A 21,849-nucleotide genomic window follows, 5' to 3' on the forward strand; every position below is an offset into this window, starting at 1 on the left:
GTTATTGAACCCACTCTTTCAGCCCCTCCTCTCCTCGACTAGAGCTCCTGGCAGGCCGTCTGGTTGAGGCCCATAGTAAAGGGAGCCGTTTTCTCTGGCATGAGTGGCTGTGTGTGTGTGTGTGTGTGTGTGTGTGTGTGTGTGTGTGTGTGTGTGTGTGTGTGTGTGTGTGTGTGTGTGTGTGTGTGTGTTTGAACGTCTGTGTATGTGTGTCCTCGGGCCCCAGACAGGAAGGAAGAGAGTGGGCCCGGCAGCACAGCTCCAGAATTCCGGTTTTGTTTTTCTTCTTTTTCCATCAGTGCAGAGCCGGGTCTTAAAGAAACAGTCATTAATATTTTCCCCTTCTTAATGACGCCACACTGTTCTCTGAGAGAGACCTCCACAATAGGATTCAGTATGATTCATTACTTTAGTATGTAAACATATTAGCAGTTAAATAAAAAAGTCAAATGAATGAATAGTTCTTTTATGGTTCGGATGAATTTGTTCCTCGAGAAAACGCAGCGTGCGTCTAAGTGTAGCCCCAGGCTCATTTTCATTGAAGCTTCTAAAAATAAAAAGTACTGATCCAGTATCAGTGGTCAGGTTACGTAAATTACTCCGGGGGGTGAAACATAAGGATTTTGGACACAAGCAGGACAGGCGTATTTAGCTGCCAACCCCCGTGCTTTTATGATAAATCATCACTCAAAATCTGGCAAGGAAAGGGTTGAAAATGCATCACCTCGACAAATAGATGACACAGCTCATGATATTAACGTCTCTGCTGAGGACAATAAAGACAGAAGTCACGATTTCTCTGAAAGCCGCTTGGCCTCTGTGGACCAATCAGAGAGGGAAATGGTCTCTTAAAAGTAACCGGTGACATCATGCATTTGGCAATGATTATGAAAACAAACCCTGTTTCACTCGATACGCAGTGTTGTGAAAGAGTAACCGGAATGGTTTTATCAACTAATTTCAAGTCAGAGATAAGAGTGGAAAACATTTATTAAGAAGGTACACAATAAGTTACTTTCAGTGTATAAAAGCTTTAGACAAAAGGATGCAAAGGGACAGAACAAGACCCTTTCAAACTGCAGTAATAACAATCAGCCCAATCATTCGAACTAAAAGTGTAAGACTGCTGTTACTTTACATTTTTGTCATTATCAACAATCCAATGAGAAGGACATAAAAAAATAGTTGAAGACTCATTTGCTACACTAGTGAGTGATTTAAGGTCCAATGCCATCGCTCTCTTTATCAACATTTACAAGCAACGCTAGAAAACTTGAGTCGTCAGCCTACCGTGACAGGAGGAATGTAACTGATATGGGAAACGCTTCATTTTTATAATTATACTGGCAAAGAAACTGTATTTATTGTGGATCAGTTATGTCATGGCCGATACACAATCAGCTAAATGAGGTCAATGTTGGTGCAGATACCAATCTGGCGTATCAAATCCCAAGTATTCACGGCAGCAATATGTGTATGATTGACGTAATGAAGGGACATTTTGAACAAAGAATCTGAACAATGGAGGTTAATGGCACAGGGAAATTCTTCAGCTACACAGACAATATCGTTATGAGGGCCAATTCATTGTTGGTTTTTGGTATTTTCACCGGATTTGTTGATAGTAAGAAAAATATAGAAAATCACTTATTCTTATTCTTTAAAAACAGTTTAAAATGTACTAATCTGGACATCACGTTTCTTCATGTAAGACACAAAAAAGGCACTGTAATGGCTGTGCAGTAGTTGATTTAAAACTCATCAGTGCTTCTACTAATGATGGCAGGTGAACAAAAATGAAGCATTTGTGGACAACAATCGTCGTGAATAAGGTCAAATTGAGGCTTTAAACAAAGGTTCTTGTTTTAATTACTTTTCCAATGAGCTTCTTTTTTTAAACTAAATTCTTTTACTGACCTGAGTGCAAACAGCCACTGTGCCCTCTGTACATTTTTGGTTGTAAAGAACATTTTACTGATGCCATTTAGCACAAGCCTGCACTCAAAAATAGAGTTAAAATATCCCCACGTGCAGTGCATAGGCAGGTATGAAAGCCTCTTGCATGTGTCTACACACATACACACACACACACGCACCAAAGTGACTAGTAGCAGATCCTTCGTCAGCAGAAAAGGGACTGCGCTCTCAGCACTGTTGTAGAGGAACAACTTCTCTAATATTCAACTCCTTCACTTCTGATATCTCTGAGCAGTGAGGGTCAGTGTGCGTTTAAAGTCCCGTCAGGAAAACGGTGCGGGTCAACACTTGTAAATGTAAACGTGTAAATGTGTCACCGCGTGTGAGATTGCACGTTTCAAGTGCGATCTAACAGCAGCGAGAGAGCACTGTACATGTGTTTCCGTTAATGGTGCTGATTGACCTCACATCCCTCACACCCCAGCTCAACCTCTCTCTGATGCCGCCATCTTTAGGCCTCCTCTCTTCTCTGAAGATGCAGACCGATCTCCATCTGGTTCTCCAAACACTCTTTGAGCTTGTCCTCTGTCAGCGTCAGCCGCTGCTCCAAGATCGAAACCGTCTGGATCGAGGCAGAGAGAGGAGAGGAGCAAGACAAAGAAAGAAAGAGGGGGGGGGGGGGAGATGGATAAGACAGAAAGAGCATGTTAGAAAGGGCTGTACAGCATCAGCCTGACAGTAATGACTATATAATGGCTGTGTTTGTGTGTGTGAAAGAGCCAGTTTGTGTGTGTTTGAGACAGATGTTGTGCGTGCAAGACAATCCAGCTGATTATCGTAGAGAGATCTGCTGCCTGAGCTGAAAACACCAGAGTTTCTGTGTCTGGCACGCACTCTCTCTTGTTCTCCCTCTCACACAGTTGCATAAACACACTTACGCACACAGAGAATACAAGAAAGTCGCTATCCGAAACAGGATGGGCATGTGTGGGTAGTGAGATCACAGTGCGACATACTTTTCTCCTCTCAGCATCCTCCAAACAGTGAGAGTATTTGTTGTATGTTTGTGCTTGTTCATTTGAGCACTGTGTCGTCTGAGACCGTTTGTCAGAGGAGCCTCCAGGTGTAATTTCCAGGGGCGTCGGCATCTAAATGAACAGATATCCGTGGAGAGTGCCGGCGTTTCTATCTTTTATTGTGTCTGAGCTTCAGCAGCTACATTGAGGCAATAACTGCATTAGCCTTTTAAGAAATAGAGAATTAATGGCCCAGACCAGCCAGTAGAACTGAGCACAGTACTACAATTATTAAATCATTACATTGATAATTTCATGGATTTTAGTTTAAGAAAACAAATCTATTACGATTTGTCTGTTTACATTGTTTCTTTTATTTCATTTTGCCATACATTCGTTGATTAAAATTTGTCTCTTTCTCTTTACATGTAAGGCACTTTAAATGTACTGTGTTTGAAAGGTGCTATAACGACTTGCAATTATAACTATAGCTAACTATATGCTCTTTTATTCTGCAAAAAACTATTTGAATGACAGGAATTTGAATGAATCTTCTTCTGGAAAGCGGCGAAAGTTTCCTCTGAATCACTGACATAATTGTTTACTGAACTAATGTTGCCTGGTGACAAACACAGTCCCAGCTAGTAAGCGGTTTTGGGTACTAGTGCTTGGCAACAAACATTTGGCTCAGGGCAGGAACAATCATACAGTAAACATGTCATCCACAGACAGATGAGGCTCTCCAGATTTGGGCCAGTAAGTGAAAGATATGTCAACATGTCCTGACCTGTTATTCTATGTTGCTCCTTGTGCCAGCGACTGTAATTTTGAAATTGCTAGAAAGCAGCACAGAGATGAGTAATTTATCAAAATATAACCAGCTGTGTATGAGAGATTGTATTTGATGGATAAAGAAACAGACATGAAAAACCAAACCAATTTAGTTGACCTTAAAACTGTTTAAAACTGTACAGTGGGTAACTTAAAACTATAATATGGTAAGCACTACCAATGCAGGGTCTAAATAAAGATCTACATGGTAGACTTTCTCCTTATCTCTTATTTAATTTCTGTTCCAGGGCTTAATGGTCACTTTATACAATCACGGGTCGCCTTGTCGTCCCCCATGTTGACACACCATGTTTCTACAGTAGCCCAGAAGGGACAAACCAAACACTGGCTCTAGATAGGGGCGTAGTTTCTCCTTCACATTTGAAAGGGGAGGGTGATCCACAACTTTACTGCTAGATCTTTAAAAGCCAGACATCCAGAGACAGATTTAGGAGACAGGACAGGACATAGACCCAAAGCTAAAAACACTAAAACAGTCTTTCATTTTCTTTTCTCTTATGACTGTGACTGGATGGTCACTGTCGGGGTGGACTATTCGGATATTCACTCGTTCAGTACCAACTGGGGCAGCCCTTATTGATTTGGACGTTTAATGTCTCTCTGAACACATGAAGTGTGTTCCTGGGCTTTACTTTACATATTCTTATATTCAAAAATTACCTTGTTAGTACATAAAAAACTACAGCTCCCATGAACATTTTTTGGCAGCTTGGGTACTTGTGTCATTGTAACTCTGTCTTACCCATATTCACAAAATGTACCAACCTTCTCTCTAATTTCTCTCACTGTAATTTCTGTGCTCTTAAAACGTTTTGTTTAGTTAAGCGTCTAGTCTTCTTTGTACCACAAAACTCACTAACTCGCCTCTTATGTTGAGCCGTGATGTTTAACCCACAAAGGTGCAAGACCTATGGGAAATGGTATTAAATAAAGGTGGCTAAAAAACATAAATATTAAATAAACAACGATGGTAGGGATAGGGATGTCACGATAACCGATACCAAGTCGATGCCAAAATTCTGAAAACTTGACGGTACAGAACCGTAGGTATATACGCCTGCAAATATTCTTGTCTTCCGTTAAATACCATAGGAAAAATTGCAGTTGGAAGGGTGATTTTACTGTTGTTAACTCTTTACTCTTTATCCCTCCAGACAGTGACAAGACCAAAACAGATTATTATGCTATTCTATAGTCTACTTTGTTATTATGTAAAGTATAAAAAAGTTACATCTTGGTTGCAGGCAATTTTCATAATTTCATTAAATTATCCGTCCTTGTGCAGACATATGAGGCATGCCATTCAACTAGTGAGGCTTTGTTCCAAGGCTGTTACATAGTTATTACAAATGTCAGAGGAATTTTGAATGAGGTTTTCTCTCTTCTGAACAGAACCTGAAAGTTCTAGTTTCACTTCAACTCTCAATAGATTATCAAGCAAACCATATAAACTCAGGTTATCTGAGAAATTACTGCAAACCGTTTAAACGCAATAAAAGTTCTATTTTAATCTCAATATTCACGGCCGATCTTTAATGCACATGTAAACGTACGAAGCTTCAAACCCGAGACACCATGTGCAGCACGTTCTGCAGAACTTGCATCCAACAATCCAGCTGGGTTTGTTAATTGGCTATCAAGGTCTTGCGTTGACCCCACAGTGGCTCACAAACAACCAGGCAGAAATAATCACCAACAAGTAATGATGAAGGAATTGACAAAGATCGTGAACAATGGCTTGTTAAATCCCTTAGATAATCTCACACTCCAACACAAAGAGCACGCACACACACATACACCAATGAGTTCAACAATGTGCGGGCGAGTGGTGTTTTCTTTTGGGTCATCAAACTAGATAAGATCTCCTGCTATTTCATGCATCATGGGAGAGAAAGGGCTTGTATTTCCTCTTTCTCTCCCTCTCTCTGCCTGTCTCCATTTTCTAGATCAATACTACCCTGTTTATCTTACCAACCTGATATGGCTACCCAGTCCTCAGCCCGGCTAGCTAATAGTGTTTGTGTGTGTGATTCTGCACGTGTCCCCAGGCAGCGGCAACATTATACGGGCATATAGTTTTCATCTGGAGTAGAAACCAAATCTTTATGCTCCTAAAAATAGAGCGAGCTGTTTTTCTTTTCTCTCCAGAACACATTATACTCTCCATCGCCCTGAGCATTACTGGCCTCTGTTACAAAGCCTCATAGCTTTGGTATGACCCAGGCTACAATAGTCTGAAAGTCAAAGAAAGACAAACTGCTGCTGATGGCAAAGTCAAAAACACAAAAAAATGATAGACTGGTTGCTTGATGAAGTCAGTGAGCCAATATCAATATACTGCAAGTGTGGAGATCCAACAGTGTTACTACCCTTAACCAGATGAAATCCATTGTATTGGCAGAAAGCCAATTAAAAGCCATCAATTAAAAGCCTCAGCCGAGTGTTTACATGCTAATATTAGGCTCTTGGTATGTTATGACAGCATTATGCTTAAAATACTTTTTAGAGAGTTTTTAATCTATCTTGTGATGAATTAAAGTGTTAGACATGTGGAAATGTTGAGCTCTATATGCATAGCAAGAGGATCGCCAAGCCATGAGGTGACTCTTAACTTCAATATTGTGGATTTCCCAACCTGACAGATACCTGAAGATAAATATTAAACAGTTATTATAATCTGATAATAAAGATTATTTTTTTCACCTAAACTGACTAGATGTTTTAAAGAATTGTTGCAAATATGTACTGAAGTTAACATTGTACAGTTGGAAAAACTTGTCAGTACCCTCTGGTGGACAAACTACAATCTAGGGTTGCTACTAACAATTAACTTCATTATCGATTTATCGATCTTTATTATCGATTAAATTGACGATTATTTGTTAGATTGATTGACGGAATAATTCAATAATTTCTATGAAGTTTCAGGATATAGTAAAAAAAAAAATACCATCAGGAGGAGAAGATTTCAAATGTTGTTTGTCAAACCGTGAGTCCAAAATCTAATTTTATAGAATTTACAATGATACAAAACAGAAAAAAAAATTGAAAAACCTAAACTTAAAGCTTATCTTGGGAAATTCTTTCTTCCTTTCACTACAACTCAGAGAGAAAGTAAATTGACTGTTCTGGCTTCAATGTTAAGAGAATGATTTCGTTCTCCCAGAGCACTACTATAAACATACAAATTAGAGACTGCCTCCAATTCCCTAGAATCTCAAACACTGTAGTGAAAACTTTGTTATTCCTCAAAGAGCGTTTAGTGGTTTCTAAAAGTCCTGAATTCACACTTTCTTCACCAAATTGATTTTAATCTTTTCTGAGGAACAGCTGTCAGAAAAGTACACTTTCTCCTATAATGCCCTTTGCAGCTCCACTTATGGCTGCCTTAACAGGAATTGGAATTCAGTGGAGGGGTCCATATTTAAATCTATTATGACACATACAGGTTACGTAGAAAAAAAGCTGAATTGTGGTTAGCTCTGGTAGTTTGGGGGAATTACAGAGCAGTTGTGAAATGTTCTTTCAAAGAAGCAAGTGTCAATTAAAGACTTCCTGTTAAATTTTTTTTTCAACCCATTAACCATATCAAAAGAGAAAGTTCACAAAAGTAAACTACTGTCACCTCAACAGTCTATTGAGAAAAGAGAGGGCGCTACTGCACTTGAACTGGTAAATGAAATTGAGTGAGAGATACCAATTCTTCATTCAAGATTCTTCATAATTAAGAGGGACAGTGTGAAAGAAGCGGATAAGTGTGGGTACTGCAGGCTTAGTGTGAGAGGACATGTAAGAGCGAGTAATTATAAGACAGAAGGAGAGCAAAAGGAGAAAGGGGTATGGGGATTGAGGATTGGGGAAGGGTGGGGTGGGGGGAGGGGGGGCAGACAAGCGAAAAGCAGCCAACACAGCAAACTGTGGCTCTGGAAGCTTCAGTCTAATGTTGAATAATTCATCATCCTTCTCTCAGTCTCCTCGACTATTAGAGTTACAAAGAGCTGTAATAGTGAAAAATAACGCTGCAGGAAAAGACTTATAAAGGAGTAGGAATATAGTGAAGAAATAAATAATGTCAGGCTGTTCTCCAGAGGATGGGAGGCAGTAATTTAAATTGTCACATTCGCCAAAGTTGGACAGAAATTAAAATAGATTATTACTACACCTTGTTGCGCATTCTGAAACAGAATGAGTGCATTTCTGAGGTAAATTACAAAACAATTGGTTGAGCCTTCCTCAGAAATACTTACAGCAAGCTGCATTTAACATGCCTCGTATGCATAGTCTGTATTTTAGAGAAGTAACAGCCTCATGGGTTACACTTTACTTGAGAAAGGCCTCTGCACAGTGGAGCCATTCTTGTACTTTACAAACCACTATTTCCTACATAACTATTTAAAGTTCCAGTGGTCTAAATGAGTTGTTACATGCTGTTTTTTACAACATAATGCAGATCCCATTTAACTAGCGGTTGTCTGAACTACACAGTGTTCTGTAGAAAACCACTTTTTAAACTCTCAACCAGCTGTGTATAAAACAGCAGGTGAGGTGCAGGTCATTGATCTGCCAGTGTTACCATCTGTATGGGTGAAAAGGCGTCTCGAAGCCTGTACGACTGTGCTATTTGCAGCATTTGTATTGATTTTGATGCAGGCTTCTCCACAGGTCCACTTCTATAATTCACTGTGTGGATTCTCACAGCAATCTGAGATTCTTCGGTTTCACATCCTTTTCAACACCAACCGTAACAGGTAAAATCCGGGTGGCTTTCATTTACATTTAATGTTACTCACCAAAACTCATTGTGTGTATCACTGAGGTCTCACAAACATTCAAAACACTTCCTTCTTCATTTGCAACATTTTTAAACCAGAATTGTTCAAACCTGCTAGTTGTAGGCAGGATTGTGAAGTGCAACATCCACAGTGAATGCATGAGACAAATAGTCGACTCACTCCTAAAAGAACTGCTCCATAACACTTCAAGAGGACTAGAGATCCACTTTTAAATTAAGTACCTTTAAATACAGTGTGTCATTAAATTAATTTTTCTTCCTTGTTCTTTGTGTAAACAACTAATTTAAAAACAAAAAAAAAAGCTCAGTCTCTTTGATAAAACAGCTCAGTAAAAGAAGTCTATTAAACCACAGGTTACAAGCCGTAGGAGGTGTAACGACTGGGTTGACACTACTGGAAGTCACCGCAAAGGCACATGGGAGGAACAGTGTTTTAAAAAGGTCCAGTGTGTAACATTTAGGAGGAATATAATATTTATAGCTATGTTTTTATTAGTGTATAATCAGCTGAAAATAGGCTAGTTTTAATTACCTTAGAATGAGCTGTCTACCGTTTCTACAGTAGCCTAGAACAGACAAACCAAACACTGGCTTTGGCCTTTTGCATTTCTTGCGAGTTTCGCAGTCACAGTAGTTTGTCCTACACGCTTGGACTGGGAGAGTGAGGTCAGGACACTGCAATCACCAACTAAACTGCTGGATGCCACTAAATCCTACTCCTTTAAGATGGTCAGATAGATGGTCAGAAATGTGTATTTATACAATATGGAAACATAGTCATCATCTGTTAACCTAATCTAGAAAAGACATCATTCATGTTTCCACCACTGAAGAATTTAAACCAAACAATAAAAGAGCCGAAGGATAAAACCACACATAGATGATCCATCTGGTATCAGGGTTGGGGTACAGTGGGCTTGAAAGGAATAGGTTGGCACCACCCCCCTGGGAGGGGTTAGCTAGCAGCATGGCTACCCTGGGCCAATATTAAACGCTCCCACATGCTGGACTGCAGCTTGAAAGAAGAAGCAAGAAAAAAAAATAAAAAAAAAAAAAAAAAGCCAGAGAGAAACCTCTGACAGAAACACACATACAAAAGTGTGTTTGTGTGAAATGCCATTAAGAATTTACACTTACTATCATTGAGTGAGGCAGAGTGCTACCAGCGCTCATTTATGAATGATGTATTATCCTCAGGGCACATTCACAACCTCCGGCGAAAACCCTGCACACACAAAGCACACACACTCTGCCCTCCTGTCCCCCTCTACCTCTTCTTCCTCACCTGACTCTCGATCACTTCGGGTTGCTCTTGTTTGTCTCTTTTTAACCCTCCAACCACGTTCCTTAGATCAGTTCTCACTGTAAGTTAATTTTTTTGCTATATCTAGGCAAAAAAACAACAACCCTCTTTTATGGATGTATTTGTGTCCAAATCCTTCACTGCTCATCCTAGTTAGGTTGTCAAAAATAGTGATACTTTTTTTGCTCCCATGTTTTTAAAATACTATCTCCATTCATTTCACATTCAATAGTATTAAAAGTACCAAAGCTATTAAAAGAAATAACAACAACAACAAAAAAACAAAAAAAACAGATGAAACAGCAGGGAACAATAAATCAGCTGGTCCTCAATATGTATTCAGTTACTTTTTCTGTACCAGCACTGTGTGCAGGTTGTTAATAAAAAGAAAAAGATCCTTTTTGCGTGGCTGGGACTTGCGTTTTTCCTTTGTACTGTGCTATTGAAAGAGACAGTGCATCCTGTTTTAATACTAGTATTGTATCAAAGTTTAAATGCATGCAGATTGTGACAACCTTACATCCTTTTACTTGAAATAGTACCCAGTGGTAAATGTGTGAGAACAAAGCCTGTTTTTGGTGGAACATCACTCATCTGGTGATTAATTATTTGGTGCGTCTTTCAACAAGCTCAAGCAAAAATACTTGGGAGAAAATGTGCAGCAATTACAGGATAATTGTAAAAAATTTAAATAAACAATTTAAATTAAACACTTCATGGCCTGTAGACACATTTGGATCAGCATAAGAAATAAAACTTGAATGTGATTATATCAGGAATGCACTGAGCTTAAAACTAATGGTTGATTCTTTCCAGCATCCACAGCTGCACATGTTTCACAATAAAAGCCTTCTATGGATGTGAAGGCATTATTATGGCTTTTAAACATCTGCAGAGATTGTTCATTTACAGCAACTCAATACTGAGAGGAAAGACAGCAAAGTAGATTCACAAATAAATCAGCTAGGTGTTAGGAACACCTTGCAATGTGAGCTGTGGTCTGGCTGCAGCCTCAGGCATTGCCACGGAGCTCGGTCGGTTAAATACAAATCTTAACTGAAACATAAAGATGCACTGCTGTCCATTACACACTCACTGATTAATACAAGTTGCAAAGTCAACAGCTGCAGTCATTTCATTTCATGCTGGATAGCTCAGTCAACTAAAAGGCCTAAGCTGTAATTGCAATTTCCGCCAAACAGCAAAGCTTTGAATGTTTTTTGCTGTATTCTACAACAAGTCTCTCAGTATCCATCACTGATCACATCTATGAAGCTAAATAAACACACACAACATAAATAAATGTTGATAAGAAGCAGACATTCGAGTCTTAACTGGTTGCTGTTCTTGTCTGTTTTTTTGTTCAAGGATCTATTTTTAGTCGTGCAGGCTTTGGTTTTGGTCTGGCTTCAAACAGTGTCTGGCCTTCAGCAGCCACGGGAGCATTCACACTGACGGTAGAGCCTAACTGAACATACCCATCATGCTGTGTGTCTTTATATGTGTGTGTGTGTATATATATATATATATATATATATATATATATATATATATATATATATATATATAGTTGCTTTTTTTCAACTTCAAGTCAGAAGTGAGGACAGTTTTTCTGTACCACTAGCATTATGGTACAAATGTGTGAATCTCATACTGTAACAGGCTGGACAAACTTAAAGGATTTGGGAAACAATGAGACAAAACAAAAGGATTTCTGTGTAAAGAAAAAATATTGTATAAAAACAGTAACCAATGTATTATTCTTGTTCCCCACAATATGTATAGTAAATGACAATAAATTGTGTGTATGTGTATGCATGCATGTTGATGATGCATGTTAGAGGGTCAGTACACCCATATTCCATATTACATGTGCAGATTCTTACATGTTTAATTCAGGCTTTTTTTCTCCAGAATGGAATTTCATTTGTGGTGCATAGTGGTGTATTTAATTTTCTTTCAAAAACTAATGAAATACTGACATGTGTCTATGAATGTAAGGAATAAAATCTACCACAAGACATACACACCTGTGTGGAGCCAGTGTGCAAGTTTAATGCAGCACCAAACACCGTGGAAGAGGTTGTTCTTTTTTTTATATGTTTTTGTGTCTGAGCTGTTCAAATCATCTCTGGCCTGCAGGTTTAAAAGTAAAGGAAGCTTTTGTTCTGAACAGTGTGCGTGGGAGGCACACAGCCAAAGTACAATGCATGCTGTTTGTCATGAAAGATTAACACATATTCCGCTTACCTGAGTGAGAATATCCAGTTGACCTATTATGTGTTCCAGGGTGCTGGCTAGACCAGGGGGGACGCCTCCATCTAAGGCCTGGGACTGTGTTTGAACCTGGGGTGAATGCTGTGATAAGCCCTGGGTCTGTGTCTGGTGGGTGGAAGCGGAGCTGGTGCTGGGGTTTCTGTAGGTGTGGGAATGAGTCGCTCTGCTGTGGCTGCCACTGCGACTGCTGGTCTGAGTGCGGGCAGCAGTGTGGGAGTCATGTCCGTTAAAATGTTCTGATGGTCCAGAAGCCTAAAAGCAGAGAGGAATGGAGAATGAAGAGTCGCTAGACACGCAGATGGTCTCTGACGTGCTTCACATACAATATTGGTAGTGATATGAGAACCTCTTAGTTGTAGAGGGGTGTCATTAACATACTGTATAGTGCACACTATGTGTTTTGTGCTCCCTGAGCATACTACTAAAAAGGAAATGGCTCAAACAATGAAACACGGTTGATATTGGTTCAATCCATAAACCACATGAGGAGCTTTCATAATTGGTTTAAAAAAACAGTTACACAACACTGAAAATAAAACAATTGACCTGGTCTTTTTCAAAAAGTGCTAAATAACAACCACAACAACAGCAACAATAATAATCGTAATTTATATAGCACTTTCCAGCAGTTTTAAGTTGCTTCACTTAATAAACACAGATAATCAACAATAACAGCAATGGATAAATTATGTGTAAAGGTATCTATACATGCATAATAGTACACAGCATTAAACAACCAGTAAAAATGCAGTTTCAAACAAAAACAGATACTCATCAATAACAGTGGTGTAACAAACAAAACTAAGCTGAGACAAATAAAACCAAGAGGAACTGAAAACAGGAGACGCCAACCTGAATAAGTGGGTAAAATGTGATACAGATTCAGCTGACCCGACAGTGAGTGGGAGGCAGATCCATAGAATGCAATCATCGATGAATCACAAGCCGACTTTCTGAAGGGTCATCATATCAGTAATAGTATTGTAGCAATAATAGTAGTTAATATTAGATATCCGCAGACTTACTCAGCTCGTAAAATAGATTTATCGTAAACAGTCTTTTTTCATTCATTGGTATGAGCAACATATTTTGCTCAGATCTCTGTCAGGCTCTTTTTATGTGCTAAGTGTGAGGTCGAATACCACAAACATTTGTGACTCAAATGTTTTTCTGAATACTGTGATGTTTTTCTATATCCGAACTGAAGTCTAGGATGGATAGAGGGTGTCATATGATACAGATTATGAAGCCCCTTTTGTGATTTTAAACTTAATAAATAAGACTGACTTAAAAATGTACTTTTATTGAGCATTTTGGTCAAGGTTGATCAGTCTTTTCAAAACGTGAAAGTTCTGGCAACATACTAAGTTGGTTTTAGAAATTAGTAACTTAACTAATACAAAATTACCAACAAATATAGATGACATCACTCATTGATGAAATTGTTTTGTTTTACAAAACACTATAAATACATTTTATATTATAATAATAACACAATTAAAACAGAAATACACAAAACTGAATTAAAGAGGGGAGCATGGGCTTGGTTCTTGGAGTTGATAAATTACCATTTTTAATCCTTTTCTTTCCATAAACTTCTAAAATTAACTGACTTTCAGCACTATAACAAATCTTCGCTTTTCTTATATTTTGCCACAGAATGTAAGAGCACAGTAAGAACCAGTCAAAGTCTTCTCACACAGAAAAGAGGGAAACTGTCAACTCTCTCTTTCTTTCTCTCACAGACACACAGACACAGACACACAGACACACACACACACACACACACACACACACACACACACACACACACACACACACACACACACACACACACAGTCTGCCTGCGTTGTGATTAATTCAATGAGACATAAACACATGGAGGTTAGTGACCACATCTTTCCATCAGCATGTCTATGTGACTAAAAACTGTGTGCACACATCTATAGGTTTCTTCATATTTCTGTCCGTCTCTGTAGACATCTGTCTGGTTGTGAAGAATGGGGTGTCGGTGTGTGTGTGTGTTTGTGTGTGTGCATGTGCATCTGTTCCAAGACAACATCTCTTCTCCATCTCAGTGAGGGAGACAACAACTGTTTTACTCATCACCACGCAACAGGAAATCTATTCACACTCAGCTAAACATGTTCAAGACCGCAGTGTCAAACTGTGCTGTTCCTAAATGAAGCCAGATGAGCAGGGCTGTCAGCTGTCACCTGGCTCTACACATTTGCCACAGAGAGGGGTAATAAATACTGCCACGATAAAAGGCAGGGCAGGGATTCTGTGCAGCCAAGTACAATGGGCTTTGAGATGTTCCCTGATTTTTTTATTATCTTTTCCTTGTGTCGTTCTGTATCAGTTCTAAAGAAATAAAACAATAAACATGTATGACATTTCACTAAATGTGACATTCTTTGACTGAAACTATATTAACATTACTAATAAATGCCTCAAAGAGTAAAAACTGTAGCCATTAAATACTGTTTAAAAGTGACAAAGAATAAAACAGTAGAAAAGAGGTTGGTTTCCACTTCTGGAAGCTCTGCATGAGAGTGTAATATGTGAAAATTGAGATCACGCAGCGAGAATCAATTGCATCCTGAGGAACAAAATGGAAGAGGAACTCAATGGCCTTCAGCGTTTCACCTCCAAATTGCAATTGGCATGTTTCTTTTTTTGTTCAAAATCAAAATGTACTGTGACATTGTGCACATCTTTGTTTGTCTATTATCAGTGTCACAGCTTTCATGCTAAAGTGGTTTGCAGTTTAGCTTTTTTTGTTGATTAAGTGAACAAAGCGGAGTGACTGTAAACACAATGCAGTCAATTCAACAAGTGAAGTTATACACAGGAACAACCTCAGGTCACAACTATAAAGATGGTCATATGGTTAGTCTAGAGCGTTAAACTCGTAAGATATGCTGGAAAAAGAAAACAAACACAAAATAATACAACCGCTCACTCCAATCATCGTCGATGATTTTACAGAATCTTCACACCATAATTAATAATCAACACACTATATATTTCCTTATTTTTTCATTTTATGCGGTGCTTTGATTCCTCTGCAACTCTAATGTGCCGCTCTGATCTTCTGTTGGTGGCGGTACAAAGACAGGAGGAAAGAGAGGAAGAGAAAGAGAGAGAGGGAGGGAGAGAGAGGAGACAATAGAGCAGTTCTGCTGAGCCTACAAGCTCCACCAAGACTGGATTAACTCTTGTTGAGAGTACGACTTATAGCTTTGTATTAAACCAGCTGCTTAAACACACAGCAAGCGCTGGTCCTCACATAAACACACACATGCTCATACAGAAAAGCAGAGGCAAACATGGATGTAGACATATGTGAAAACAGACGTGCACTTGGTGTCTCACATGGACACACAGGTTTTTTTTTGCCCGCATAGTGTTTCTGTTGATGGCATGAAAAAATTGTTGAAACATTGTGTCAGTATTATCTTTTTTAAAACAAAAACATTTTCAAATAACAGATGCAGCATTTTTTTTTCACAATTCCTGTTTTTTTCAGTTTTTTCCATCTTCTACACTCATTATAAAGTTAAATTTAAAAAGTAACACAAATCACTTACTAGCTAACAATCCAAATGTTTCAAAATCAAACTAATTATGACTGAACTGCTACATTTTCTAGTTATCATTTGCAATCAAGCAGCAAAATGGTTTACATAGTGTTTAATTGTGGGCTTTATTTACCTTATAACATACCATCCTTTGCAATGTGACGTTTACATAGAGAGGTTGACGTTAAAACAATATATTGTTCTGCAAACTCAACATATCCTGTACCGCCGTAGCCTTACGTGAGGGCCAGGGGAAAACCCTGAAATGCACAAATGTACACACATGGGCGCGCACGCAAACGCAGCGCACACAGTAACGACCCTCCTAATGAATCACCTGGAGTGGAAAAACCAACAGTGGAAAATTTCCTGAGGCCCAAATTAAACTCTTAGTCCGACACACAGCGAGCCATCAATACACCCTGCAAGCTGCATACAAAACCATTCATCACGCTGCACGCACACACATTCACACACAGAGGAGGTTCCCCACCTGAAATTTTCTGAGGATAGAGCTGAAAAGTGAAGACAGGTGAAACATGCATAAGCCTCAGCAGTCTTATTAGGATGATATGTGGGTAAAAAAAGAATCCCTGAATGCTAAACTCTCACAATACCGCGGCGGCAGAGTGATGTACTGATAGTTGAGGCGCCAAGTTTAACCTTGACATGCTTAAATTTCCCTGAATCCATCTAGAAACCATAACTGCTCCAGCGATGCTGTTGTATATCCGACCCGGTACGACTTGTTGCGTTCAGCTGGGCTTTACGTGTGTATTGTGGCAATGACTGCAATAGCAACAGTAAGAGTTTCCAGTTGAGAAAGAGCAGGAGTCATACCGTTTACTCAACATGTACTATGTACTCAGCTGGATTATGGATAACAGTGCTTTCTCACAGTGGACAATTGGACCTGTCAAACACAGGTGTAACTAATAACATTAATCAGGGCTACATTTCATGTACTTGTACCAGGGCCAGAGCTCTGCTATTATGAATGCTGGCTCACTGGCACATCGACCAGAGCCATCATTAACGTTATTAGCTACACCTGTGCTTGATAAGTCAAAATGTCAAATTGTCGGCCATTAGGAAGGTCTATTGAGGATAACTGTAAAGTGGTACAAACCGCCAGCAAACTGTGATGTTTTATTATTAGTGAAAATGTTCCCCTTAGAATTGAATGCTTAATGGTTTTTATATAGAAATCACAATTTGAAAAGAGTGCACTTTCTGAATTGCAAGAACCGTGCTTTTGAAGATACTTACATAATCAAAAGTGTCTTAAGCTGTAACAAGTTAAAGTTAAAGCTGGCAACTGGCTGTAGTAAATCTAATAACAATTAGGTGAGTTGGCAAAACAACAGCAACAAAAAAGCTCTTGGCTGTTGTCTGGTTAACAGGCTTTTTTTAATGGAAGACATTTAACATGTCACTTTAGGGAAATCACAGGTGTACATAATAACATTAATGATGGCTAAATTCCATTTAGCTGCTTCAGTTTCAGGGTTCTGGTGTTGTGAATGCTGGCTCATTGTCATTGCTTACTGGGACACTTGAATAAAATGGAAGCATAATTAACGTTATTAGTAACACCTGTTCTTTTCCTACCATGACAAACGAAAATGTCACCTGTGAAAAAAAGCCAATAATTATGCATTTCTGTGTCTGTACATTTCATTCAAAGATGGTTTTGTGGAAGAAAAAAAGGCTTGGCAGTTGTCAAATCTAAAAGATAGCTGGTGAACAGAGTTGTCAGAAACTCTCAGTAAACTTCTTGTAACATAGTATCATTGTTTTTAGTTTATCTTCAGGCTGACAGGACTGACAACACCACAGCTCAGAAAAGGTCTTAATTCAGAGCTTTTAAAATGATAATGTTGACTCAAGCATCTACTTCAACAGAAGCATTAGGGATCGTGAGTTTGATGTCAAAACATTGTCATTTATTAGCAGTTTGTCTATTACATAACTATTGTTGGGACCACTTCTACTAGCCATTTGCTGATTTAGTATTATTTAAACTGAACTTATATGTTATATGTTCCGGTCACTTCCTGGACTGTAACCTGACACCCTGACCACGTCAACAAAACACCTGGTCATGGCTTTATAACCTACTTGGTCTAGCCTCTGTCACAAGGTTCATGATGAGCACACCGCTAAAGAGTTTAAACAAATTACAAAGTTTGAGACAAACGGAACTGCAACTCTTTTCAGACATATATTATCTATTATCTTTGATAATTGATCTCTTTGATAGCCAAAATGAACTGATTGCACCACCACAGTTTGGTGCCCCTTTTAACCATTATAATCCCTAACAACACTACCAGCTGTTAGAATTAGATATATTAGTTATATGCATCTAATTTTATTAAGTAGGCAAGCTGACTTCGCTACATTCGGCACTGGAGTCGAGTGTCGGAGCATCTCCATCACAGTGAGCTTTGTAAGTAATTTTGAGACAAGACTCAGTTTGCGAGGTTACAGCTGGCCATCTCTGTGTACAGTTATGCAACAAAAAAACACTGAAAATGATAATACAACAATAATATGGACAATGTGTGTTTCCACTAGCTGTCACCAATTAACAGGCCTTTCGACTGTTTAAGGATAATGTCTGTGTTTTACTTTACATTCATGCCAATCACCCAGGCCCACCCTTTCCTTTACAGTACATTACTCCTTGCACAGATGGCATAGCTGGCGATAACAGATCTTGTTGTTCAGCTTTAGCCTTATTCTGATGTACATTTCTGTACAATGTGAAAAAAATCAAATAAAACCCTGCACAGACGTCAATAATGTGCGAGCAAAGGCAATCCATCATACCTCCCTTCCGAGGCTTAACCATAATTCTAAACTAAAATGCCAAATAAACAATAGCTCTTTTTGATTGAATAGGAAATGCTGGAGGGTGTGTGTGTCATTATATGACCATAACATGAAGACAAATCTTTTCACCAACTGACATCTCAGTTAATTACAGTGGAGCAAACATTTTATGACAAAGTGCTAGTGATGCTTTTTGATGAATGAAGCCTGTGATGTGACTCAGCTCTGACTTATGCTTCTGGACTCCGCTATAGCTTCCAGAGTAGACAAGGGAGGGTGTTTCTCACTGAACCCTTTTATTAATGCTACTTAGTCAACTTCTCACTCTCATTTTCCATTCCTCTCTGACTGCCTGTCTCACTCATTCGTCCTCTACCATTTTTCAAACATCATGCTCCCCCTAATACTCCTTTTGTCTGCTCCATTTTGGTATCTTTCTCCCCACTTCTCCTGATCTCGTCCTGTCTTTAATGTGACAAGGATGACCAGGAGTCTGTTAATGGCTCTTAAATTTTCTTCTGCATCTCAATCTTGCTTTTTTCTTTGTCTCTAATGTGTGTAATTTGTGCTAATATTGTCTAGCTCACTCACGTGCTCACCCTGTTTTCCCACTTTCCTACCTTTCCCTCTCCCTGTTCCTCACTGATGTTCTCTCGCTCCACTGGACCATTAGGCTCTCTTTAACTCCATTGCTATCTTGTCTTCCACACTTCCTTGTCACACCCCCTGCCTTTCCCTCTCTTGCTCGCTCTGTGTCTCCTGCTGTCAAATGCATTCAACTCCTGCTGTCAGAACAATACCACCTGCCTTTCTACACCAGCACCTTAAAGATGCACACACGCAACCACAAACACTGTATCAGAATCTGCCAGTCTACAGTGCAATGTTCTGCGGTCTTAAATATATCTGTATGGTTTCACTGCTTCCACTGTTATTGGGTATTTAATTAAGGAGAGTGCCAGTAAAGTTTGGTCAGATATAGCATAGTTACAGCAGTATATTAGCTCTTGTAAATTAATAAAATAATGGTGAAGTAGATAGACACTCATACAGCTACTGCAGTCTCAGAACCCCCTCCCCGCTCTCCAATCCACATCCTAAAGCTGAGCCAAGCGGTGCAGTGATGTGTGCGCATGTACGTGTGTCTGTGTGTGTGTGTGTGTGTGTGTGTGTGTTGAGCTGTGAAGGGGAAGCCTGCTGTGAGTGTGCAGCTCGTCTGTCTGCACACGTGAGTAAGAGAAAGACCCAGATGTGAAGCTAGAGACAGGAAGGGGGGAGGGGGTGAGGGTTGGATGGAGGGATTAGGGTGGATGTGATCAGAGAGAGCTGATCTGCCTGTCAGCAATGGTTGGCACACACACACACACACACACACACACACACATTCATGCATCTATTTTCACACACCGAAAAACAGCGGCACATAAAGATTTGCTCAGCTGTGTTAAACACAGACACAGCCTGACTGAACCACACACACTCTTCAATCTTTAGCTGGAGAGACCTCATTTTAAAGCTGGCTTATTGTGTTTAACAAATAGGCCTACATGTTCCTGGTATAGTGCCCATCACTGGCAAATTATCATGGAGCTTCGCATCCAAGTACATTAAAGGATCAGCATATCAAATTAGCTACTTATGAAATCCCTGTGGATTTTACTCTGAGAGGGCAGCAGCAATGGGTGGCCTTTGCCTCTATATGAATAAACACAGCATTACTGTCTCATTAGTCAATTTCTTCCTGGTGAAATGAATTATAGCTGGCTGTGTGTCATACTGGATGTTCCAAACAGCAAGGAGGAATGGTTTTAACACCTAGGTCACATTAGACGATGTTAACACAGACCAGTAAGCTTTAGTCCTGTCAGCTTTCCAGGTCAGCCTTGGTACCATGAGCAACTCAACTGACAATTATCTCATAGAGAGATTATTTGATTTGTCTTTTTGAAAAGCCTGATCTGTGGTTTTTTATTTAGTAGGGATGCACTATATGGATTTTTTTTTTAGCCAATACAAAAACCGATAATTATCTGCTTCTCATGGCCGATACCGATAATTTTACATTTTTGTATTTTAAAAAGAAGTTCATAACCTGCAGTTCATGCACACCTGAGGGTAAGAAAGTATAACATAAGTAAACAAGGATGAATTGAGCAAACACTGATAATTTAATATTCCAAAACTCTGACCAAACCAAATCTAACTGACATCACTATTGTTAACACAACAAAAAACAAAGAATAATCCTGACTCATCACTGTAATTATTGTCTAGTAAAGTTAATCAAAGAACTTTTCAAACACACTTTGGTTTATATATCCCATGAGTTTTAGACACAGTAGTGCTGTCAAAGCCTCAAGGGAGCTGTAGTTGTTAAATGTTCTGTACATAGAAAGCATTTATGAATGTAGAAGATACACTCCGTTGCCAGTTTGTTAGACACACCTAGCTAATACAGCTCTGCAATAAATCCTGCCTTTGTGAAGGTTATAATGTATAATAAGGTTTTGAGAGGTGTAGGTAAGGAGGAGGATGTAGTTTATGGTGCTGCTGAACTTTTACGTTACACTGACAGCAGTTGTTTCTGACACACAACTCACAATTTCCAATTTTTGCATATGTAGTGGAATCTTGAGTGTAAACAGACTGATAATATTCACATCATTTTGCACTTCTCTTAAATTAGTTTGCAGTCTGGCTTAGCAAGCGGCTGTAGTGTCTCACTGTTACTTTCATGGCTGCTTTCAGAGACAACATCTTGTTTACTATATTCTGCATCTCTGAAAATAAGTCAATTTATAACAGCACATTAGATCCACTTATCCTGTATGAGAGTACCTCTCTCTGTTTTATACTCTCCTTTCAAACTCATCAGCTTTTGAATACTCTTTCCAAGAGAGAAGAAAATGAACATATTTAGGCGAGCTGGTGACATTTTTCTCCTCTCTGCTTCCTCTCTGGCAACACGTGTCTGAGACTTGCGGCAATATATGAGAGATGAAAGGGCCTGTATTAATAATAAATTATGAATGACTAAATTATACATGAAAAGGAAAATCTAGGAAGCTGGCACTTCCAGGTGCAGCTAGTAACATTACTTTAACTGTAACAACTGGCAGATGACAATTCACATAAGAGGATGAAATAAATGTGACTGCCAGGAAGTAACTCAGGCTAATGAAGTTAATGTTTGTGTGTGTGTGTGTGTGTGTGTGTGTGTGTGTGTGTGTGTGTGTACACATCAATAAATATTATTAGCACATTATTTGA

The 21,849-nt window shown here is 39.1% G+C and overlaps 1 protein-coding gene across 3 annotated transcripts in view; it reads right to left on the reverse strand.

The window, feature by feature from the left end:
• Positions 1 to 972: 972 nt before the first annotated feature.
• poc1a (POC1 centriolar protein A) overlaps positions 973 to 21,849 on the reverse strand; it is a 36,569-nt gene continuing 15,692 nt past the window's right edge. For all 3 annotated transcript variants that reach the window (XM_051415774.1, XM_051415773.1, XM_051415775.1), the window contains exons 10-11: positions 12,131 to 12,409; positions 973 to 2,539 (exon numbers count right to left, since the gene is read on the reverse strand). In XM_051415774.1, coding sequence (XP_051271734.1) covers positions 2,429 to 2,539; positions 12,131 to 12,409 — 390 coding nt within the window. In that variant the 3' untranslated portion in view covers positions 973 to 2,428. The remainder of the gene's footprint in view (positions 2,540 to 12,130; positions 12,410 to 21,849) is intronic.

Source organism: Dicentrarchus labrax, unplaced genomic scaffold (assembly GCF_905237075.1).
Source record: "Dicentrarchus labrax unplaced genomic scaffold, dlabrax2021, whole genome shotgun sequence".
Lineage (NCBI taxonomy): Eukaryota > Metazoa > Chordata > Actinopteri > Moronidae > Dicentrarchus > Dicentrarchus labrax.